Genomic DNA, 25436 nt, shown 5'->3' with positions numbered 1-25436 from the left:
AGATAATATGAGAAAACAGACTAAATCCAAACTAATGAGATGAGATATCAAACAGAATAAATTCAAACAGAATAAAGTATATAGATCGGTTATCTTTCCTGTTTCCTATCTTATCTCATTAGTTTCAATTTATTTTATTTTCTCATCTACTTTCTTGTACCTCTATGTGGTTACTAATAGTTCAAAGGAAAATTACATAGAAAATAAAATGAGTCTTTTTTTTACATAAATCATTCCTAACATAACATTATAGAGCGTATAATGTATTTTAAGAAAAATATACTTTAAACACATACTTTATTTTGTTCACACCACCCGTCACAGACATACTAAAACAAAACATACAACTCTGTCACTCGCACCACATGAAATCCTCTTTTTTTTTTTCCTTCACAATATCACACTCACCCATCAACAGTGAACATATTGAGATGGAATCCCGGTCAATAGCTCAATTTCGAAAAATGAGTATAAACACTTAATAAGCTAAAATTAGCAAAAATAATTTTGGTTCTTAATTTTGTCAAACATTATCATTGAAAATCTCTGAATTTGTGTAAAAAAAAGAAGTGATATTTGAATTTATAATATACTGCTATTCTAAAAATATAGAAACATATTCCATAATTTGAATTTATAATATACAGCTATTCTAAAAATATAGAAACATATTCCATAACGATATACTATCATATTGTATACAAAATATTATATCCGAATAGAAATTTAATCTTTCTGCTAAAATTGAAATTTTATTATTTTTAATGTTTCAATAAGTTGAAATTTAAGAATTGAGAGAGTTTCAGAGAAGTCAAGAAGATGAGGAGGCTAAAGCATTGTTAACTTTTCTTTTCTTTTTACATTAAAATTGTGTAAATTTTTTGGGACCCTCTTTAACTATGACAATATACTAATAAGCTAAAATAATTAGGATAAAACACATCAATTAAATATATTTACCCCCGGTAGTAAATATGGAGTAAATGCATTATGCATGCACCTTCTAAAAAACATCAACTAACCTGCACACTCCCCACTCTCATGCCTTCTCGAAACTTGTTGGAGTCATATATAATATAACATAATCAAGTTATACATCATATATTCTTTCGTGTCGTACGAGTGACAGAGTTGTGTGCTTTATTTTAGTATTTGTGTGAAAAAAAAAGTATATATTTAAGTTATATTTTCTTAAAACAAAAGGATATGCTCTATTATGTTAGGTTGAGAATGATTTATTTTAAGAAAATCTCATCTTATTTTCTTTGTAAAAATTTTTTTGAACTATTAATCACCCACCACAAATGAGATACGCATCCGCTAACATAAGATCCTTTAGTGGGGACAAAAAAAAAAGCACTATATTTCCTTCATGAAGGATACAAGGGTAATTTCATTTGGCGTGAGAAAAACCCTTCCTCAACCCTTACCCGCGAATGATGATGGAGAAGTGCAAAAGCACAGAGAGGTGAAAATGTTGAGAAGCTTCTCTCCCAGAAAGTTCCTAACCTCACTCTCTTGCAAGAGGCTGTACACGAGCGAAGGAGAGGCCGCACGTGCGATCCTTCCGAAGCTTCTGGTGGTTCAGCCGCGCGTGCGCCCGGAGAAGCTGTTGCAGGCGAAGCTGAACGAAGCTCTGTGCCTCGCGAACTCCCTCGAAGACCAGCGCGATGGCTACTTCCACACCGATTTCTTCGACAAACCGTTGCCACCTCACGTCCTCGTCCAGAACCGCCTCCCACGCGCCGACACCTATTTTGGCCGTGGAACCGTCGACAACATCAAGGTTCACATCGACGCCGCCGCCGAATCTAAGGTTGTCTTGTCTTGTCTTGTCTCTTAATGTGATTCGGTTATTTGGTCCCACTAAACCAATCTTATAACTCACGAGCTTTCACTCTCTTCCTTCCCCTTTTACCACTAAAGCAATCTTATAACTCCGAATTTGATTGTGACTGAGTGTGTATTAACTGTGACAGGGTGACGTGGATGCGGTTTTTGTTAATGCTATACTCTCTGGAATTCAGCAACGGAACCTTGAGGCAAGTGTTGTGTTGTATTGTATGAGATTATGATTTTTCGTATTAGTGGCATGGGGGAATTGAGGTTTATGTACTTGGCAGATGGCTTGGGGGAAACCTGTGTTGGACCGTGTGGGACTTATAATTGAGATTTTCAATGCTCATGCCTTTACCAAGGAAGCCAAACTCCAGGTGGGTGACGTTTCATGGTGCCCTTGCTCTCAAATTGAATTGAATGTGTTGTGTTGTGACTGTGTGTGTGTGGTTTGGATATGGTTTGGCTTTGGCATCTGTTCGTGCAGGCGGAACTCGCAGCTCTGTCCTACAAGAAGACCAGACTTGTTCGCATTCGTGGCCCTGATGGTCGCAATACATTTGGGGCTTCTGGAGAAGCTGAAGTTGTTAGCGCCCGAGGGTTAGTTTATTTCCTAATTTTCAACTATGAGGAGTGCTAGCAAATAGCAATGTTGTCTAACACACTATTGTTAGGCTAAAATTTATGAAAAACTAAAAAATCACGAGAGGGACTTATTAAATAAGAGGTGGGGTTCACAAAATTTTTAAATTTTCCAATCAATTTCAACCAATACTAGAGAGTTTGTTCAAAAGAGTGTGGTGGCATTTCTCGCTATGATCTTCTATACCAATAATATCCTTTGAATTGGACCACTATTTTTTTTAATACAGTGGTTAGAGAAATTTGGGGCTGGACAGAGTGTTGACATATTTGATAATTTTGATGTTGATTATGGACAACACTTCCTAAAATTGGATGAATTTGTTTGTGATTCCTTCAGTGGGTTAGCTGACAAGAATAATCAGGCACGGACATATACATGTTACTTAAATTGTTTGCCAGAATCTATTTCTTTTCGATTTTACATCACCAAATTTTTCTTGTCATACCTATTTAATTTTTGGTTTACCTTGCTGCTATGAAGTACGAACACAGTTGAAGATGAATGCACTTTTTCTTATAACTTATCCTCACTCTTTTATGCATGTGTATCTGAATGCACGCGTTATTCTGTGAATCTGGGTATCCTCTGGCCCACTTTATTGTAGTAGTTAACTGTTAATTAGAGTAACATCATCTAAATTCAATACTTGCCAATTTCAGGAGAGGAAGTGGGGGACAAGGTTTTATGAGTGGTGCTGGAGAAACTGAACTTCAGCTTCAGCGACGAAGGTATGACTGACATTTAATTTTTTAAATACATTTATTCTAAAGTGATATATTTCTGGTTTTCCCAACAAATCTCATGGTTTCCTTATAAACCTGTGTTGTTTTCAAAGTTTAATTTTCACTTTCTAATTGCATCAAGCTGTTGCGAATTTTTGCTGTAATTTTGCTTAGTGCAAGTAATATTTCCAAGGGGGGAATGTTGAGAAAAATGTTATGCTTTGGGTTATGTTACTTTAATCTGCACAGAATTAAAGTTTAACCCCACTACGCACAGGTCTCACGGACTGCCATTAGATACATCAATTACAAGTTGTATTGGTAGTTTGGTACAAGTTATGTGGTGCTTGCAAACTACAATGCTTGCAGTCTCATTTGAGATTAAACTGTTGTTGGTATATATAATATAGTCTTGCTGGATATTTTTGTCTGTACTCCAGTCTATGAAATAGGATCTACTCATTGGTGCGCTATCAAACAATTTTTATGATGATTTTTTATTATGCATAATTGGGTCACTGAAGTGTGAAATACCCTTAGAATCCTAGAGAGGAGAAATTATCTATTATCTCAAATTGAAGAGGTCCGCCGCACCCGGGCTTTGCAGCGTGCTGGTCGTAAGAGACGTGGAGGTTCATCTGGAGAAGGATTAGCCACTGTTGCTGTTGTTGGGTATACAAATGCTGTAAGTGGTCTAAATATATGTGTTTGCTACTAGTTGTAATCAGAAGCATAACTAATATGCCTTTCTACATGTTTTATTAGGGGAAATCTACATTAGTAAGTAGGCTATCGGACAGTGATCTGTATAGCGATTGTCGGTAAAATCACCTTTACTGTTGCCTTTGTGCACTTGTGTCCTCTAATTCTATTATAATTTTTAATCTTGGCCTTTTCACTTTCAATACTTAATGGTTCTACATGAATTGCAGACTGTTTGCAACAGTTGATCCTAGAGTAAGAAGTGCTGTTCTTCCTTCAGGGTAATTTGATCGGCAATTTACCATTTCATCTAATCTTAGAAGTCTCTTTTTTGTACATTGGTTGATAGTGTTGAATATATACACTTCACTATATATTATTCCTAATTTTATTTTCAGGAAGAAAGTGCTTTTCAGCGACACTGTGGGATTCATATCTGACTTGCCTGTACAGGTAATGGTAAAACATGAGCAAATTGCCATGTCAGTATGACTGTTTATTATTTTTATCAATATTATTCTTCAACTGTCTTCTTTGACAATAACCCAGCCTACCTTTTTCTCTTCTAATTTTTGTAGCTGGTGGAAGCATTTCAAGCTACCCTGGAAGAAGTGGTGGAAGCAGACCTGCTTGTGGTATGATTTTGCATTTCTTTTGTTTCTGGAGAACAGAAGTGGTTTTTTAGTATTATTTTTGCATATCATCTGATTTTAATTCTTTAACTAGTTTCAAAATCTCACAAATCTCTTCCTTTACCTCTTAACTAAAAACAAAAAGGAGAAAAATAAAAAGCATCAAAGTAAATGGTGATACAAAAAATGATCACTGCACTGAAGATTTCCATATTAGGGCTTTCTTTTGCTACAAATATCCTTGATGCATGGTGGTTTTATGCTTGTGATGTAGATTGTGTTGGCCTTCTTACATCTGGTTTCTCTTCATGGTACATAGGCTGTTACATAGTGTGTACTTTAGACTCAGTTTTGCTCTAATACTCAATTATTCATCTATTTAGAATTTAATCTTTTATTTGGTGATTGACTAGTCAACTGACAAATCTATCTTTCCTTGAAGCATGTGGTGGATTCAAGTGCTCCCAATCTTGATGAGCATCGCTCAACAGTGTTTCAAGTTCTTCAACAAATAGGGGTGTCAGAAGAGAAGCTTCAGAATATGATTGAAGTTTGGAATAAGGTAATACAAGTATATAACTTATCTTCTCTTCAACCAAAATGCAAGAAAAACTGTCGACTATATCTCTCTCTGCTCAATCTCTGGAAATGCTTAGATTGATATGGAAGAAGAATGCATGGATGTTGATGAATATCTTGATGATGAAGACAAAGATGGAGATGCTGATGAAAATAGCAGCTTCAGTGGAGAAGATGATGTGAAATCTGAGGTATTACCAGAAAGAGAGAAAGATCGTGCTGGGAGTATTTCTGGTGCAGAAAATGAAGGCATCAAGGAGGTTGACTGTGAGGGCATGGAAGAAAAAGAAGACTATTCCGATGGTTGGCTATATGATGATGATTTGGTTGATGAAGATGAATTTTGTTCACCTTCAACGGTGGCCGACCAACAAAATGAGTCCTATAAAAAGGACAACAGTGTCGTGAAAGATGGCTCGATAGGACAATCTGGTCCTCATGTGAAGACATCTGCTGTCACAGGAGTTGGGTTGCAAGAGCTGCTGGAATTGATAGATAAGAAACTTAGTGTTCAGAATAAGAAGGGTGCACGAGTGGTTGAAAGAAGTATCTATGACCGAAAATGGAGGCCCTCCCACAATCAGGAGTCTGGCATAGCAGTTGAACAGTAGATAGGAAACAGTTTCTTTCCATGCTTTCTTGCCATGTGCAAGTTTGGTTGCCATAGAAAAGTAACTGGCCCGGAGAAGTTTGTTGTTAAGCTTTTCCCACCACTTTGGTGGAGTCATTATGTGCTAATGGGACAAAACATGGCCTCTACAATCCAGAAGATGAAGTGTTTAAAAGCTGCTCGTGTTAATGTGGCTTTCTTCTGTCTGAACTCTGAACCTGCAAGTTATGAGCTTGCAATGGAGCATAGTTTTAGACTTTTAGTTCTGAAAAAATTGAATAAGTTTAACGTGTTTTCCTTCATAGCGAGTCACATAGGTTGTATGCTTCCTGCCAAAAAAATGGGTCCATCCGTGGACAATTGAAGTAATAATTGCATAATAGTGATATATAAAGTAACACCATACAGAGATTCATTATTTTTTTTCAGAATAGTAGATTTATTTTGTGCAAGGTTAATTATATTGTGGCAATTTGTATACACAATACAATCACCAATCTAAATATCACCATATTTCACCGTTTAATTAGCAGCTTGGAATCATCGTTTGTGTATAACATCAAAGTGATGTATTTGTTACCTCTCTAAACACCTTAGAAGATTTTTTCATGAACTTGCGCTGATAAAATTATGTAAATCCATAAGAAATAAGGACTGGACTTATTCAGATGAATACTTATGTTTTATGTGATTGATAGATTCACGTTAAGCATTCGGGAAAATGTATTGACATTGAAAAAAAACACTTGCAAGATTGACAAAAGTTGCAAAAAAGAAAAATTCCGTTGCCGGGAATCGAACCTGGGTCTCCTGGGTGAAAGCCAGATATCCTAACCGCTGGACGACAACGGATCTTTTGGTTATTAATTTATATTATATATTACATAACCTGGACCAACATATTCTCACTTTCAAATGTTATTTGTTACTCAATTTATTTATGCATATAATTTGATGCCATATAAAGTCTCGAGTGGTATATGACAATTATTTAAGGTAAAAAAAAAAAGGATTTTGCCAAAGCTAAGTTATTAAGGCCGATCATGAATAATCATTTTTAAGGGGTTATTAAGCTGCCAAGAGTCTTTGGTTCTTTAGCACTTACTTATTTTGTAAGTTACACAAAAATTCCTTGAGCCACTTCTTCTGTAATAAAAAAAGTGGAGTTCCTCAATAAGGTAGGGAAGTCATTGCCATGGAAGGGTAAAGTTTAGTTTTGAATTGCGATCCATGATGCATCTAGAGAAATCAATGTAAATTTTTTTGAATGGTCTCCACATGGATCAAACTAATTGCAGTGGTGCACCAAGTTATCACTCCTAGTAAGTAATCTTCCTCAGCTTGCAGGAAGGAAGCTTCTAAGAATTTTATTCTATTCATCCTCTCAAAATCATTTTTGGAAGAAAGAAATTAGAAATTTAAAGAACAATAAGTCAACAAGAGTTGTGTTGAGTAGTCTGACCATTGCAAACTTTGTTCACAACATACTAATAATCCAATTTTGGGTTCCCTTTTTTCACCCTTTATTTTGTAGTGGGTTGCAAAAGCAGTGTGGACAGCAGGTTAATCTTTGGGGCAATCCAGAAGATTATTGAGGCACGAGCTGCTAGAAAGAAGGAAGAGTATCTGAAAAATCCGGACCTTGCCCAGATTTTTTTTTATCAGCAACTGTTAGTTTTTGTTAGCTTTCCCCTCTTCTCTTCTCTCTTAACCATCCAACTCACCTTATATCTCCTTGCACAGATGTTAAACTATACAAATGAGAAAAGGTCATGTAAATACTAGTTATAATAAGTAACATTTTCTCTATTTTTGTTTTCATTCTGAACTTCACCGTGTTATATGACCATTAAGAAGCATCAATATATGTCTTGCAAGTGGATAAAATATTTAACTGAATAAGCTAGGCATGAAGAATCAACTATCATATGAATGATCCACACACATGCTTCTCTAAAGTACAATTTGTTTTTTATGAACAAAGATGAGTTTAATTAAAAAATATCAGCCCTGCATGAGCTATCAGATAGCCTTGGCATGATTCGTATATCATATTTATGCAGCTTTTTGGTGTTTCTAAAATCTCATAAACAGTAAACATACACTTATGACTTATCCCTGCTGCAATGTGTGCATGTTCACTCTAAAGTACAATTCACATTCAATGATTTTAAGCTTATCCAGAAAACATTTCAATGATTTAAGCTAAAATTTTGGATTAAAATATGGTATCGGATTCAATAGTGTGATTGTTCATGGTCCATTGATTTGTGCCCAACATTATCCTCAAGACTCACACCAGCCCTGCCTAATTTAGCTCTTGATTGTTTTTGTCTTGGCATAGGACGTACAGCACCGTGAGGATTGAGCATTGATCCATGACTCTGTGCATTTTTTTTGGTCAGTTTGTTTTCCGGAAGTGTGCTTAAAGATAAGAATTCAGCATTCACTAAAGCTCATATTTGCTTTTCTTTTTGTGTGTTGAAGCAAGAAGCCATTCGGACACCAATTGAGCAGCAGCACACAGCTTTTAGGTTGTCAGATATTCCTATAGACTCCAAAAATCCAACCACCGTCCCAGTTTTTAATTAAGTTCATTGAAGACATATTTTTATCTAAACATTCATTAAATTAACATCAATATAATCTTTCTTTACCGTTCATTAAATTATGCTATTTTGTTCTTTATTTCAATACATTGTATTATATTCTAAAGATATAAAGACTATTTGATATACATACATTTTTATATTTTTATTCAACCAAATAAATAGAAAAAATAGTTTTGAATAAAAAAAATGTGATGCCTTATTTTTTATGTACTCCATTTATTGATTCAAAATTAAATAAAAGTACGAAGATACAAGATCAATGCTCAATGGACACTTATTAAAAATGGTTAAATATGATTTTATTTTGATGTAAAATATGTCAGTTTTGATTTTAATTTTTGTAAAAAAAATCATTAATTTTTTATCCCTTAAAGATATGAATTGACTTTCTGTCAAAATGATATGAAATTATTATTTTTTATCTTTTGTATTCATTAACAGTTTATGTTTTCAACAGAAGATCAATTTACCGTTCGAGATAGCACACAAATAGTGTTTATGATATTACGTGGGCATAATTTTTAAAATCTAAAATAATATTATTTAAGTACCCAAATATGAATGTTAGATGTAAAATATAGTAATTTTTTTAAGGGATGAAAATTAAATAAAAGTATTTTGCAAGTATCAAAATTAAAATTTTCTCAATTTACATGAACCAATAATAATAATTTTAAATTTTACAAGAATGAAAAAATTACATAATCAAAATCAAAATTCACATATTTTAAAATGACTAAAAACATATTATAATATATAGTGTGTTTTTATTATAATTGTTTAAAAAATCATATGATAATTTTATTAATAAAAAATAAAATTACAAATGAAAAAAGCAAAATATAAAATAGAATGAAACATGAGATATAAGATTGGTTTGATAGTAAAAGGAGAAGGAAAAAAGGTAAAACATGGGAGTTCTATCCCCTCTAACAAAAAATTAACAATTAGTAAGTAACATTTACTAATAAAAAAAATTGAAACAAAATTTGGAAAAACAAAATAGGTAAGAGAAAGTGACCCCTCTAACAAAATGCATGGAAAAAATTGATAATATAAAAGTATACTGAGATAGTAGTTTGGGTGTGATTCCAAGTTGCAAGTTTTCTTTATCTTTGTCTCAACATCTTTCCACACACACACACACACACACACACACACACACACACACATATATATATATATATATATATATATATATATATATATATATATATATATATATATATATATTCAAGCACAATGTTAGGTGTTCATCAGTCTAGGTCAATTTAACAAATTCAACAATCTAAACCAATCCGAACCAAATCAAAAGTATATATTATTAATTCTCTATTTTTTAAATGCTAAAATTATTTATATTTTTATGTCGTTTTGTGTATCTCTTTTGCATTTTATATCCATCACACACACTCACAATGACTCATTTTAACACTTTCATTTTCCATTCTCACATAATTCTAAAAGAGCATCACATGCACACAGACACTCAGAGCTTCCTCCGCTTGTTGTTTTGCTTCCTCACAATGGTCATTAACATCGTCGAGCCTCCTTCGAACCTCTGCCCAGTCGACATTAGTAGTATAATTTTGACCTCTAGATCTTCTCACGATGGATTTGACTCATATGATATATGTCACTGAATTATTTGTTAACTTTGAGATAAAATTGTTATTTTATATATTTTTTTATCGAATATTCAATGATCTGAATTGAACCATTCATTCAATATCAATTTGGTTTTGTTTGGTTTGATTCAGACTAAGAAAAAAAATTATGAAATTCTAACCAAATCAATCCAACTCATGAGTAATCCTAACATAAGTTTAGGAAACCACTACTAGCATAGCATGCTCTCTTATCTATACAACCAACCTCACCTCTCTCTAGCTCAGCTTTTTCTTTTCAGATAACACTCTATCTGCACGCCTACGTACTTATCAGTCATGCACCTCACAATCATATCATCTGGGAGTTATACGGTTTGGATTGGTGGTAAACAGAAAAAGAAAGGAAAAGATTGTAAGTTTAATTTTTCCTGCTAACAAAATTCGGATAATTAATAACTAATATTTGAGACAAAAAAAATCATATCATATCACACACTAACCTCTCACTCAACAAATCAAAGTCCAACCGTTGATTTATTGTCAAATAATTAATTCCAATTTTCAACTAGATGTAACATGTAGCCATGATTATTGTAAATGGGTTTAGTGGTTTGTAAAAAGCTTAATTTTATGGATGTTTTACTAGGCCAACATAATGTAAAAGTTTAATTAAAAATAAGCTTTTGGATGGATATTTTCAATTCTTGTATTCGTGCAGTTCTTTTTCTGTTTTTCTACAGGTTTGCTAAATTGACACTTGTTTTGTTGTTGTTTTTGCTGCTTTCCAGCAACTTAATGGTATTTTGGAGAAGTTACAGTACATTTGTATGAAACAGCACTCTAGTTATGCCAAGCAGATGATATCAATGTCGATTTGGAAATAGAAGATGAATATGGGACATGCAGCTTAAAGGCTTGCACCAAAATGGTTTTGCATAATTGTTGTCATGCCATGTTGTATCAGATGCCACCGCAAGGCTTGCACCTTATTGTGTGTTCAAATTGATTGGTTTATCATCTTTTGTAACAGCCCTAAAACAATTTTATCCATGAAATCATTAGAAAGAAATTTGAAAACTGTTTCAAGCACAGGGTATTATGGTGTTGTAGGCAAACTGACTCTATCTCCACAGATGACAATTCGATAGAGTCATAGCACAATTGATTCCTACTCTATCTTCAACTATCCTATCTTCAGCACTGCATTACCATTTAAAACTTTCCAAATTTCTGTTAGTATACATTTAGTATCGATCCGTACATATCACTTACGGAGTGCTAAAGTGTATGAAATTTTAGTGAAAGTAAAGTACTAATTGGTCATTGGTATCATGGAAAAAGATATAAATCAATGACACATCATTATAATTAATCTTCCACATCCTTTTTTATCTTGATCAATCAAATTATATCAGAGATAGATTACATCACTAAAATCCAGTAGTTATATACAAGAGTTTATAAAATGAGTTACATATCTAATGTAGCCGTTGCATCTAATACTTTCACATCTCGTCGCAAACATGAATTTTGGACATGCATCTAAAATTTCAACTACAACATTTTATGTAGATACCTAAGAAAAAAATCTATTAGATGTATATGTAATGGGATCAATATCACTGATCATAAAAGGGTAAAAAAGGCAGAAACAATTTTTGGTATGTTATGCCAGCATTCCAAAACTTCATGAAACAATATGAATTTTCATATTCATGGTGCCAACCCTTTAGTAGTGGAGGCTTAATACTACAATCATTGTACCTGTAGGGCCACCAACTAAAAACCACTCTTACACACAACACCACTTGCATTCGGAAAAACATAGCCATATCCATTTAACCAAACAAAGAAATCTCATTTATTTCATTCAAAATCACCAAGAAACATCTTTTATTCCATAAACATAAAACCAATAGATATCAGAATCAAACAAGGGAGGTAGAAATGTAAAAAATGAAATCGTAACGTGAGACATTAGATCCTACTCTACAGCATAAGAGGCTTAGGATTGGAGCATAGGATTTCTTTAAGGACCATAAATGAAATTAGGCTGATTAATTAATGACCATAAGTTTAGGAAAACATTAGAAAAACTTCGAGTAAAAGTGTTGCAGGTCATATACTTAGTTTGAGCATTATAGCCTTATTCTCCTACATCAACATATACACTAGCTCTGAGTATGATCAATCTAAGTATACTCACAAATTGCATTCATAATCAACAATGAAATCAACCAAACAGATGCAAATCCGAGATGGTTTGGTGCAAATTAATGAAATCAATCAATGAAAACAAAATTGAAACACAAATGAACATATAGTATGCAATTTAGAACGTAAATAAATTCTATATCAATTAAAATGCAACGGTGTTAAGGTTAATGAATAAAGTGGCGTAACCCGGTAGGATCTGCTCGTTAGTCGTTAGATATGTCCCCAACTCAGTATTACTACAACTACAAGTGCAAGAGCAGGAAAAAAATAAAGATATGCAATTGGCATGGCCATGTATATTTAACTACTTAGTGCCGTTTTCCCCATGGCTAAAGGAATTTATATCCCGTGTAGAAGAAAAATTTGCAAATGCATTCGCTTATGAAATTTACACTGCGGCTCCTTTCAAGCAGAGCCTGCAACCTAATAAGAATTTACATTTCTCACCCTCAACCCCCCACACAAGGTACATCATATAGGGAAAAAATGGAAAGTGAAATCAAAGTGAAAAGAGAAGAATAAGAAGAGGAATTACAAAATCATAATCAATCCCTATTCTCTCCTACTATGCCAATCCCCAGCTACCCTCGTTGTTTTATATTAGATGGAAGCCAAATGTAATTGATCAGTGTGATCTTGCTCTAATCCCAGCCAAAATGTCGCAAAAATATCTCATTTACAAGTTGTCATGTCAATGAGCCAGGTCTTCACTCCCAACACCAACAGAAGACTTGTCAATCATGCGCACATTGTACTGTTCGTATACTCTTCCGCGATTCTCAGCCCACCATTGCTCTGCTTGCTTCTCACTGAACCGCTTCCGACTACAATAACCAACCTTAAGGTTAAAAAACTTCGGTTATAAAATTGTTTATCGTAAAATAGTGTGTAGTTATCTGAATTGTCCCACCAGATACAAAACTGTAAACATTACGGAGGGAAAGGGAAATTACTTTCTACTTTCAAATAGAGGTAATATGCAACTGATCAAGACATGAAACATAAGAATATGCAACCAAATTGCCATTAGAATCAAAATGTGTCATTGATGTAGGAATAATTCTTGTCAAGGCATTAACACCGTGTTATATTCTACTTTTTCTTCTATGAAAGTATATCATATTCTACATTAACAAATATCACAGATGAAGTTCTGTAAGTTGACAGAAAAACAATGTCTACAGAGCACTGCATACCTGAAGCGAACTCTCTTAAGATCTATTATACCTCCTGGAAGGGAGGTGAGTGTAATATATACACCAGGTTCATCTTGTTCAACCCATTCAGTTTCATTACGGGATTCACTGTCCTTAGTTCTGCTCCCATTTCTATTTGTTGAATCTGATTGGCTCTGTTTAGTGTGTCCTGTGCTACGGCTACTGACAGTGCTTGATCCATTTGAATGTAAATGGTTGTTTGATCCAGTTAAATCTGCCTCTGGGCTTGTAGCTTGAATATTTAACCGATCAATGGAAGCATAGCTAACATCATTGGAACAAGGATTGGAACCAAAAGAAGCAGTAAGAGTCGGTGATTTCACAGTCCTAGCAGCTCCTACAGGTAGCCTCTCAGCCATGTCCTTCAACTACTCAGCACAAGTAACAAATAAACATTGGATCAGTTGGCCTTGTTTTGATACATCGAGTACAAATCTAGAACAAACCTCTAAGCTTAAAAGATATCTAATTTTTTTTAAAAAGAAAACCACTATTTTGGGCATAAAATTGATATTGGGATTGACTGTAGGTGTAACATTTCATGGCTTTATGATTTATTTTTAGGGTCAATTAGTAATTCAGACAACCTTGAATATGTTGCTTTAGATAAGAAAAATTTCTTTGAGATAACAGTTGACTTGTTTCAAAAAGAAAAGAAAAGGCTCCCACTCATTACAAGTAAAGATCTTTACTCTTTTTAGCTTTCTTATGAGTTTTTGGCTGTAATGGTCTAATTTGCTAAATTAGTTTAAGGGATTAAAGTTTCTACCTGGGCTGTAAGTGACTTTATTACTTCCTTTGCTGCTTTACATTTGGCAGTTTCTTCCCCAGCAATTGCTATTGCATCTTTTAGCTGTTTAGTTGTTCTTTCCAACTCAACTTCTTGAAGTTGAGCCTTCCGAGTCAGGTTTTCCACCTACAAGGGAAAAAACTACTTGTGAAAAAAAAATGAATTGTTGACAGGATAAGCTCTCTAAAATTGATTCATTGAACCCTCCTTAATGGTAAAGGAAAAAGTGCACTATCAAAATAAAAATCTACTCACTGTTAGTGTTAATATTTTATTATGAGATAGAAGTATAAATCACAAACCCTGATTACCTTCAACAGTGACTTGCCACATGTTCTGCAATGAAATAATACATTAAAATTTACATGGAAATACCTCATCTCTAGCACACATGTGGTAACTTTATGATGACCTGGATTTTAAATTGCAATTCATCTCTAGATTATTATCATACAATACAGCAAATAATTGAGCAATTCACCGACTTGCAATGAATAGGCATCTTGCTATCTACATCCAAGCATAATAGTATATGAACTAGCATGATAGCATATGACTCCCTTCTTGCCTTCATTTCCACAGTGTCTAGCTCATTTCATCAGACATAATTCACATAAATTAACATCATAACAGATGACCAGTTGTAATACAAAATATGGTACCATGAGAGTCCATTTTGTTAAATTTCTATTCAAACCATTTACGGCAAGAAAGTGAATACTGTTAGTGAATGCATAAAGTAAGATACCTGTGATCTTAATTTAATAACCTCCTGACTGAGACTATCATTAGTCCTCTTAGCATCATCCACAACTATATTTGGGGATGTAAGACCTCCCAGTGTTGGGGTTGGTGTAGTCGAACGAGGTGGACTAGGCCGTCTAGATATTGGGGATGTTGCTCGGGAAACAATTCTAGATCCAGGAACAGAAGCAGAGAAAAATTTCTTTGATGATCCAAAAACAGGATTAAAAGATTTAGAAATATTCGATGCTCCCCATTGTGAACCCCCATTTGGAATGGGCGAGACACGGCTGCTGTTGAATTCCAATTTCTTGTTTTTCTTCGAAGATCTGCTTTCCACCTGTTTGAAGGATTCCATTGAAGAAAACCTGGCAAGTTGATTACGAGATCTGGAATCCAATTTATCATCCTTATCAATTAACTCCAGAGGCCCCTGATTGGCAACTCCTCTTCTGCTCACAGAAGAATGAGATGAAGAATCAGTTTCTACCGTTTTCCTAAGTTTATTAAAACAATTATCACAGACACGATAAGGTTTGTTGGGGTTTGGTGCCATCGAAGCCTTGAGAGACTTCTTACTGCTACATGAATGACAAAAAACAAGTCCACAATTATAACAATTGTGGCGTTTTCTTTTGAAATTAAATGGCATACGACAGCCCGAACACATAGACTGGTCAACACCAGATACCCACTTATGCAAACAAATAGCTGCAGTGAAATTAGTTCCACAAGCAATACTTTTGACATCTTTGTCTTTCAGAGCTTCTACTAATGTTGGGGTATTTCTATCATCTGTATCGCCATGGCCTAAACGGCCATTTGCACCCTTCCCCCAAGTGTAAACTTCAGTCCTTGAAGTTAAGACGGCAACATGATATGCCCCACAAGCTATCTCCTCCACAAAACTCTCTGACAATTTCCATTCAACACAGATTGGTAGCTTCCCATCAGCTTGAGGAATTCCTAACTGGCCATAGACTGGACTACCCATTGTATAGACATGGCCCTTAGTGGTAAGTGCAACAGTGAGACTATGACCACAAGCAACTTGACAAAAATTGGGTTTAACATTAACAAGGGCAACACGGGTTGGAACAAGTTTTGCTTCCTTATCACCATGCCCAAGTCGACCTTTGTCTCCATCACCCCAAGTAAACAGCTTCCCCGAAGAGCAGTTGCTGGAACTTGAATTTCCAACCATGACTTCCACAACTGCAGCAGTATGCCAAACACCACATGCAGCCCGCACTGTTCGAAGACCCTTGAGAGACTCTACTTCCCTTGGTAATGAAACACTTTTCCTGTCTCCATGACCCAAAGCACCAAATGTACCATCACCAAAAGTAAATAATTGACCAGCAGATGTTACAACAGCAGTGTGCCACGGTCCACAAGAAATATATGAAACATGTATGCCTTCCAAGGGGCCGTTTACTCTTTTTGGTACCCAGTGGCTCACTTGATTTCCATGTCCTAGAAGGCCACAATTGTATGTGCCATTACCCCATGTATAAAGATCACCAGAAAGTGTAACAGCACATGTATGATATTCCCCACAAGCTACAAGTTCAATATTTGTATTACTTAGAGCTTCTATAAGCTTAGGATGGAGAACATCAGAGTCAACACCGTGCCCAAGTCTGCCGCCTGCTTCTTCCCCCCAGGAAAAAATTTCGCCTTGTTTGGTCACTAGGGCCGCATGTCGTCCACCACAAGCAATATTCTGTACATCAAGAACTACTGCAGATTCCAAAGATTTGGGAAATAGAGAATCCATTTTTACACCCAAACAACTCCCAACTCGGTGATTCCCACCACCCAAAACACCATCACCAGTGCCTTCCCCCCAAATGAAAACATCCCCTAGAGCATCACCATCATCATGACCAGAACCTTGGCTAGATGTGCTAACAGCACTGGATAGACTAACTCTAAAAGCATCCATACCCATTGTCTTCATCTGACCATGCATACTGTCTGATCCTCCAGATGACACAGAATGTACTGAAGCACTGGCAGAATCTGGAGGGAAGAAACCCTTCTGAGGGACAGCATACAAAACCACATCTAATGCTTTATCCAAACCATTCTTAGGGGGGCTCTCGTATGGACTATGAAGGCGAAGGTGATCCCCACTGTCCTGAATAGGACAAATAAATATTATCTTAAAAACATATTCAACTGCAATAGAGAGAAAAAGGGAGAAAATAGAAGGGACATAAAGAATAAGTTTATACCTTTTGCAGGCTTTCATTACTGCCAAAGGGAGAATTCATGGGAGAACTTCTTCTGGTGTATGTTCGAGGACTATTAGCTTCAGATGGAATACCATCACTTCTTGACTCTGTTCTCCACTTCCGGTGATGGCTACGAGAAATTAATGCTTTCAAACCACTGAACCAAACTTCAGCTTCATCTTTATCCTTGCATATCTAGTAGAAAAGAATCAGACCACCAGATTGTGTTAGTTAAACTTATGCATACAAAATTTATTGATACTGTTCACAATATCAATAACATCTGTACAAGCAAAGCAACAGGCCAACTGTAGCTAAAAAATCCAAAGTGGGGAGGAATGAAGAAACTCATACCAAGTCCAGTGACCTATCATTGTAGATAAGAGAAAATGACTGGTATTCTTTCTCAGGTCGTGGATATCTTTGAAAGATAGGCTGAAAAAAGTAGGAGCCATGTTTTATCAATCATAACAGAGAACCTTATCACTTGAAATGACTTCACTGTAGATGCTGAAAGTCACGAAAGCATGAGTAATGGCTTTTTAGATAAATGTCAACTTATTAGACTAGGACACTGAAACAGCACACAACATCATGTTCCTCAAAGCAAAACATAATCTAATACTTACCACAAACAAGCCTATTGTAAACTATTCATAATACTAAGGAAACAAAGCCTTTTACTGTAGATGGATAATGAAATAAATCATATTTAAATTTCTTGACTTCCGGCACATGGTGGTCACACTCACATCACAAGTGCATATAGAGAAAGGTGACACAAACTGTATTAATCATACAAACATCAAATTGAACAGAACTGTCAGAACTAGTTATCTCAACATGATAAGGCACTGTTGGCTAAATCTGATGAAGCAAAACAGTATCGTGATTTTGCACTGCCAATCTAAAACTTACTGTGCGTTGCCCAGATATAATTCTAGAGACCTGACTCAGTTTAAGGTGCTTCTCTTCTTTCCCGGAGAACCATATCAAAACAGATTCGTCCTGAAAAAAGTAGAGAAACCAAATCTTAATTTTTGGCAACTGGAAAACATCTAAAAACAAACTTTAAATTATGAAAATAATATAAATAAACCAGCAGCAAGATTAGGGGAATAACAAAATAATCAAATGGTTTTCAAACCATGAAATGGCATGAAAGTGATTCCATAAATGGCATGCATAATCACCACCAAATACAAAAGTGTTTGATATGGTGTGGTGGTCAATAATAAGGTAACATGCATGCTTACCTTCAAATATACATTCTAGATATGCAGATTAGAATGTTTGCTTTAACAAGATTGAGCAAGTTTTTAAAGGCAGGTTTCCCATTTCTTAATATTGGCACAATGGGTGTCTTAAGCGGATCAAATCATTCTCATGTGGGAGAGAAGTTGTATCCAACCATACACTAGTAAATTTTCCCTGTAAACTAGTCAGGGCTGCCCATAATTATTACGACTCCATCAAATTTTCATAATGTTGTTACTGCAAACACTTTGGAAAACCTAATCTTAAGCTAACCTAATTGATGTTAACAATTGATTAACCTTTCTGTAATAATTGTATTTTTTCTAGTAGATCATGAAGTCTTTAGATCTCCTAATTTTCACGGTTTAATTTGTTTGACAAGTACTTCACATTTTTGCTCCTCTCTTCCACAAATTACTCACACTATGCCATTCAACTTCAAGGTCCCCTACCCTACAATCTCTTAAAAGAAATATTTCCACCACTATCTAAGAAAAATAAATGCAAAATAAAATCAAATATAGCAAGACCAAGGGTTTGAGCTTGGTTTTGAAACTATATGGGGACAAAGTTATTAATGCCAAATACAATTCTTTACAAAAATGAAACACACTTTAACAAGGATTAATTTAATTTGAATCTACTGAAAAAGTGTACAAAACTCACATTGGAAAGACGGAAGGGGCAAATCTTGGGCCTTCCCCTTCTTCCATACTTGAGCAAGCAGGCCCCTTTCTTTAAAGCAGTAATGGCCTGTCAATAAGATCAATAAAGGACATCAGCCAGCATATACAACACATCTGAAGATAAAAGAATACTTATAAGATAGAGGAATCATTGAATAAGCATAGTTTATGGATAAAATTCAACTGACAAGCACCAAGAGCAGCTACTGAAGTCCAAAAATTCAACAACATACTATCTATTAGTCAATATAATAGTAACAGTATAATGCATTTGACTTGTATTCCTGTGGCATAACATGGTATCTAACACCCAAACAATCTATAAAAGTGAACGATAATTAAATAGAAAGATCTCCGAATGGTCAAATTAGTGAAACATAAATTCAAGAAAAAAAAAATTAATCTAATATTCACATAGTCAAATATCTAGAATGTTTAGTCCACTAAAAAAGAAACCAAATCTTCGAACAATACTCAGAAATCATAACACATACTTAACTACATATAAACAGACTCCTTAAGTAAGTTATTAATTAAAAGAAAATTTCCTAAGCAACTAGCTTGACCTGATGATAATAATTTCTAGCTGGCAGTCAAACTAAGAAACCAAATTCATTGCAACTGGACTTCCATCAATATCTCCAAAATCTTTAGCTCTTAGCGAAATTTAGCCAATTACCTATTCCCAATGCCCCCCAACAACAGCAAATAAGAACATTACCACCACTGTACAGCGCACGCACACCACATAGATACGCAAAATCTAAAAGCAAACAGTACTGCAGCATGAAATTCAAAGCACGACGCTACTGAGAAAAGGTTTCCAAAGAAATGGACAAAACAAAGATAGATAGATAGATAGATAGATAGATAGATAGATATATACACCTGTTCAATGTCTCTTTCCACAGGACCGGTTCTGCTAAGATCCGAAGCCATTCTACTAGTCCGCGACATCACGCAAAAAAAATAAAAAAACAAGAATAGCACTAATTAGAAACTTTCACTTTCTCCTCAAATCTAAACACTAATCTTTCACATTCACCAGTTTTCGTACCCGAACCCTTCCATTCATCAATTCCCACACTCAAACCCTCGCTCCAACAGCTCCGAGCCTTCTCCGGCGCGCGAATCCACCATAATTATACCTCCGTCGCGCACTCACCGAACTAGAGCGTTGTTCCGCTGCTTGATGCGGCGCAGGAACTGCTCGAGAGTGCTCCGAAGTAGCGATTGGCACCGGCGCGAGGTGATAGGTTGCGGCGGAAGGTGCGATCGAGGTTCCGGCGGCGATGCTCCGCGGATTCCGGTGATCGAGAGGTCGGCAAGCTCGCGGCGGCGCGGCGGCGCGGCGGAGGAGGAGAAAATCGCGGCGAGGAAGTATGATCTGGAAAATCAGTTGCAGAGGAGAGAGAGGAACGGAGCTAGAGAGAGAAAGTGAGGTTTTAGAGAGAGAAAGCGGAGTGGAATTATAAAAAAGCATAAAAAAGAAACAGTGTCGTCTATGGCTGAGGAGTGAGTGTGTTGAGAGCTCAATACAGAAGCAAGCAAAATTCATTAATTTAAAAAAAAATTAAAAAAATTAAAAAAAAGTGAAACGGACACAGAAATCGCCCTAGTTGTCGTGTGAATTTACGAGTTTGCCACTACCCTACGCTTTTACTTTTTTGGTTTTTACGTTATTGTTCTGATTAAATTAAATTCTTTTGGTTGATAAGAATGTAAAAAACACAGGCATAACATAAGGAAAAATGTTTAAAAAGAAACGGACAGATTTCAATAATAAAATAAATATTTGAAAAAGGATATAGTGGTCATGGTTGAGTCAATACTACAAGTATTATTATTTATTTATTACTGACTAAAAACAAAGCACAATTATTTAAAAAGAGAAATGAAAAAATGAAGAAAAAAAAAGTAGCTTTGGAAGGTGATTTTGTTACATTTGAATATAATTGCAGTTCCGAAAATGCCGGAATCGCTAAAGATGAAATTATTTCAGGATTAATCTTTTAGGATTCCTTTTTCTATATTTGGAGCAGACTGTATCATTAAAATGATTTTATTTTTTATATTTTACGAGAGATGCCAATAATAGTTTTTTAAGTTAGCATCAATTACCTTTGCACCTCTTCATTCAAAAAATTATGCTTACCTCTCTTGCACTGTCCTGAATTTATTATTTCTTAATGTATTATGTGCATAATCTATCTATACATGAAAAAATAGAGAAACTATTCATATTTTTTTAAAAAAAATTAATAGACGTCAATGTATAAAAAAATACTATAAGTATAAATTTTATAATTGTAAAACACATATACATGTAATTAATACTAGTTTCGAGAAATGTGTAAAATTTGCTAGTTTCGAGAAAAGTTGATATAGTAGTTATTTATTACAAATAAAATTTGAAAATAATCGTGTTGGTGAATATGAAAAAAAAGTAATGCAAATGAAGATCTTCAAAGTAGATGAAATTATGAAATGATATTAAATAAGAAATATAGCTTAAAAATATAATAAAAGACTATTCTATTTCATAAAAAATCGCCTTTTAAATAAATAAATAAAAAATTTCAAACTTGCAATTGTAAAGCAAAACATTATCATTTATATATTTAAATTTAATGCTTGATTTGGATTTTTTATGTATAAACTATCTTTAAACAAAGTAATTTAATTGAAATACAGCATTTTGTAATAGAAAATTGTTATAATGTTCATATTTTTATGTTGTTGCCTCGCCAATTTTTCTTATTTTAGTAAGAGGTATTTAATACATTTCGATTTTAAAATCGTACAATTCAAAAGATTATTATTTTGTTAAACTTATTCAAATTTAATAAATGTATATAATGCACAAATACTCGTTAATTAAAATTATAACTAAATGCTTATTATTTATCCATTATAATTATAAAAAATAGGATAAATAATTATATTTGTCTCTCTAAGTACATAGCGCCTTATAAATTATCCCTGAAAAATGAAAAGTCAAACTTTAATACCCGAAAGTAAAAAAAAAAAAAAAACGATAAATTCATTCATTCCGTTACCAGTTAATGGAAGATTCAATATGACACATTTAGGGATGAATTTATCAGCGCTTTACACATTTAGGGATGAAAATTATTATAATTTAATTTTCATCTTTTTCCTTTTTTTATTCGTTGGCATAGCATTATAATAAGTACTAAAAAATTAGAAAACAAGTACAAGTTATAACAAATATTATAATAAGCATAATATTGATTAATAAGTATAATATGTTGTTCTAAAAATTTTATTATGATAACATTAAGTAGTGACAAAGTCAAGAGTTAATCATAAATTCCTAATAAAAAAATGGAACTCAAATCGGAAATTTTAGAACAATAAACAGATTATACTTGTTAATTAATATTATGTTTGTTTACTTATTTTTTAAGTGTTTTATTGTAATGTTATGTAGACAACGATTAAAAAAAGGAAAGATGAAGATTAAATTATATTTTGGATAAATAGTCATTTTTATCTCTAAATGTGTAAAACGCTGATAAATTTATCCCTAAATTCAATATGTAGGCTTTCTCATTAAAAGTAATGAACGAAAGTTAACAGATGAATAGATCTTTCGTACTTTTTCATTTTCAAAAAATAAAATTTGAATTTTCTTTCATCGGAGATAAATTTATGAACATTATATTTTCATGTAGGAAAATGATTATTTTTTAAAAAAATATTACTCTATTCATGCCACCAGCGGCGTTCATATGCCTTTTATCATCTCTGAAGAAACATTTTTAGTCTGAAATCCTCTGAAGCATGTACAATGAACCGGTAACACATTAACACTTGATACATCATCATCTATCAAGTAGAAGTATATGTATCAGGTAGAAGTATATGAGATAGTGAAATGCAACTATCAATTTGAAAACCCATGTCTCACTTTTGGTGTGACATATGAAAATTACTTAAATTAATGAATTTGAGATATTAAAAAATATAAAGATGCTATATTTTTTAATACTTTTCATCCTTATCGTGATGGTGCTAAAATTTCTCTAGAACCAATTGGCCCGCCGCACCTTGACTAATTCACTTTCTTTTATAATTGACTAATTCACTTTTTGGATAAAAAAAAATAAAAAAAAGGTCCCCCTTCATAGATTAAAAATAAATGACCATCATTTTTTACTAAATTACTATGATATAAAATTAAAAATAAAATAATATATATATATATATATATATATATATATATATATATATATATATATAGTAAATGATAAAAAGTTTAAATATGTACTCTTTTTTAAATGTAGTTATTTGTGGTCAAAATTCTTACCTGTCTCTACATTCCTCCTTTTCTTTTCGACACAAAACATTCTTACTTTCTTTATCATTTAGCAGGGATATTACATATAAGACCCTTAATCACGAATAAATTACCTAGACTTGGGTCTATATTAGTGACAATTATCATATGAAGGCTTCGTTTAACGTTAGTAGTTTTCCTTAATCAAGCCATTATTGTTAAAAGTCTTATATTGGACTTCTGCCATTACTTAAAATATTACGGTTTCCTGTTTTATTCCGCTCTCTTATAAGGTCTTTTTTTTCATCTTTTCCTCTTGTAACTATTGCACCATTGATCACACATCAACCTTGTAAGAGCTTAAGTTAATAATGCTCTTGGTTACTGGACTCTCTCCCTTTAATTCTCCTTAGCAATACAATGCCTGTATAGCTTTTCCACAATCCCATGTTCACATTTTATTATGCTTCCATGTTGTTTGTCGTAACTATGACAATCACTTTGGATATCTTTTCGTTAAGGCATTGAGATGTTTCAATATGTTATTGTTAGATTGTTTTTGCCTATATGTAGATTGAGAAACAATTCTTAAGGTTGACCTTTACTAAGAATTTCTAAACTTATATTTTAACTCCCTCTAAAAAAATTCCGGCTTTAATAAAAAAAATTGTGTATAATAAAATAAAATTATTTCTTTTTTACTTTATTGCATTTTATTGTAGTTTTTATTTGTTAAAAAATAAAAAGGAGATATAAAAAGATGAAAAGGCTAAAATATGAAAGTTTAAAAACGTATAGATGAAATAAGTGAAAGTTAATTAATAAAACATATATAAATATTTTTTAAAGAAAATTATCGTCACAAATGTTAACATAATACATGAGAAATGTTTTAGGTTTAGTTAGAGACGAAACTAACGTTAATATGTTAACACATCAGATTTAACCCAACCATCATCTATTTAAGCTGTCTCGAGCACACTGCATGCAGCTATAGCAATAATTAGGCACTGAAAGCGCAGTGAGCTGGTTCTTATCATAAGCCCCTGTTTGTATTATTCTTTTTCAAATTAATTAACTTTGTGGGTTGCTTTCACCCTAGCTTGTTTCATGAGGTTGATGTGTGTGAAGTTATTAATTAACTCCACACACAATCAAATAAAGTGATGTAACAAAATCAAAAAGATCTAGCAAATGGGGACATGCAAAAACCCACCAATTCCATTGGGTGAGTGTAAAAATTAACTATCTGAAAATTAATCAATATATCCATGCATGTGCACCATGGCTGGAGTTCACAAAAACCCATGATACCCTTTGGCAATGGCACTTGTCCATCCAACCCTTTGTTAGTGATTGAGACCAACACCACTGTCCACTGGTGTGGTACACTTTTTTGGAAAAGTTGGCCCTTAGCCACAAGTCATAGAAATTCATGGTCCCCTTCTTCTTTCCCTCTAGTGGTCCTAATTGCCCTACACTTTCTAACTTCTCTTAGTCCCACATTCACAGAATTTACACTGTAGGGTGATGGAACACACCCTTTACCACATGAAATCAAAAGCCTTTAATTTGCTCTCGATCGAACCTCCTTGGAATTCATAATAGTTACGTTACTTTCATATCATGTGGGAAAAGTGAAAAGGATACCATGTATAGAATTTGGAATGTTTTTAAAAAGTATGCACATATGATATATAAAATTCACTAATTTACAATTTTATCTTTGTTTCTCCTGCTGTATTGAATTGGCTGGAGATAAATTAAATTGACACATTAGCGTGTGTAAGTTCACACACAAATTTAAAAGATTGTACTTCCAAGAGTTCCTTTTCAAATTCATGTCCTCTGTAAATTTTTATCCATGAATCACTACCTATGCTAAATTTGATATGTTTATTGATTTTGTTTCGAATATTCACACGTTAGGTCACTAATTGATATGTGAAACATCATAATAGCTCTGAGTTGTTCCAAAATATTTTAAGAATCAGTTATGAGAATTTGATAATGAGTTGAAACTTGCGTATCAA

The 25436-nt window shown here is 33.8% G+C and overlaps 2 protein-coding genes and 1 non-coding gene across 5 annotated transcripts; 1 reads left to right on the top strand and 2 right to left on the bottom strand.

Moving 5' to 3' along the window:
* The first annotated feature begins 1354 nt into the window (after positions 1-1354).
* Positions 1355-6185, top strand: LOC100777376 (GTP-binding protein At3g49725, chloroplastic). Its single transcript, XM_006575567.3, has 12 exons — positions 1355-1816; positions 1980-2042; positions 2124-2213; positions 2324-2436; positions 3142-3210; positions 3745-3889; positions 3970-4025; positions 4137-4187; positions 4305-4359; positions 4485-4541; positions 4981-5100; positions 5195-6185. Exons 1-12 carry the CDS (start codon positions 1373-1375, stop codon positions 5726-5728), a joined length of 1797 nt encoding a protein of 598 aa, XP_006575630.1. The 5' UTR covers positions 1355-1372; the 3' UTR covers positions 5729-6185.
* A 322-nt stretch (positions 6186-6507) lies between these two features.
* Positions 6508-6579, bottom strand: TRNAE-UUC (transfer RNA glutamic acid (anticodon UUC)). Its single transcript has one exon. It is a non-coding gene; the product is annotated as a tRNA-Glu (tRNA).
* A 5938-nt stretch (positions 6580-12517) lies between these two features.
* On the bottom strand, positions 12518-20642 carry LOC100806439 (PH, RCC1 and FYVE domains-containing protein 1). Of its 3 annotated transcripts, none has more exons than XM_006575564.4 (10): positions 20158-20642; positions 19989-20043; positions 19081-19167; positions 18076-18165; positions 17512-17592; positions 17158-17352; positions 14922-17060; positions 14153-14299; positions 13363-13751; positions 12518-12990 (listed from the first exon to the last, which is right to left on the bottom strand). In XM_006575564.4, the coding sequence occupies exons 1-10, from the start codon at positions 20169-20171 to the stop codon at positions 12858-12860; spliced, it is 3330 nt and encodes a 1109-aa protein (XP_006575627.1). In that variant the 5' UTR covers positions 20172-20642; the 3' UTR covers positions 12518-12857. The 3 variants fall into 3 exon arrangements, with proteins under 3 accessions (XP_006575627.1, XP_006575628.1, XP_003519514.1); XM_006575565.4 differs by having other exon boundaries at positions 19989-20040; XM_003519466.4 differs by lacking the exon at positions 20158-20642 and having other exon boundaries at positions 19989-20057.
* Positions 20643-25436: the final 4794 nt, after the last annotated feature.

The sequence above is a fragment of the Glycine max genome, chromosome 2 (genome assembly GCF_000004515.6).
Source record: "Glycine max cultivar Williams 82 chromosome 2, Glycine_max_v4.0, whole genome shotgun sequence".
NCBI lineage: Eukaryota > Viridiplantae > Streptophyta > Magnoliopsida > Fabales > Fabaceae > Glycine > Glycine max.
This window is presented reverse-complemented; position numbering and strand designations above follow the sequence as displayed.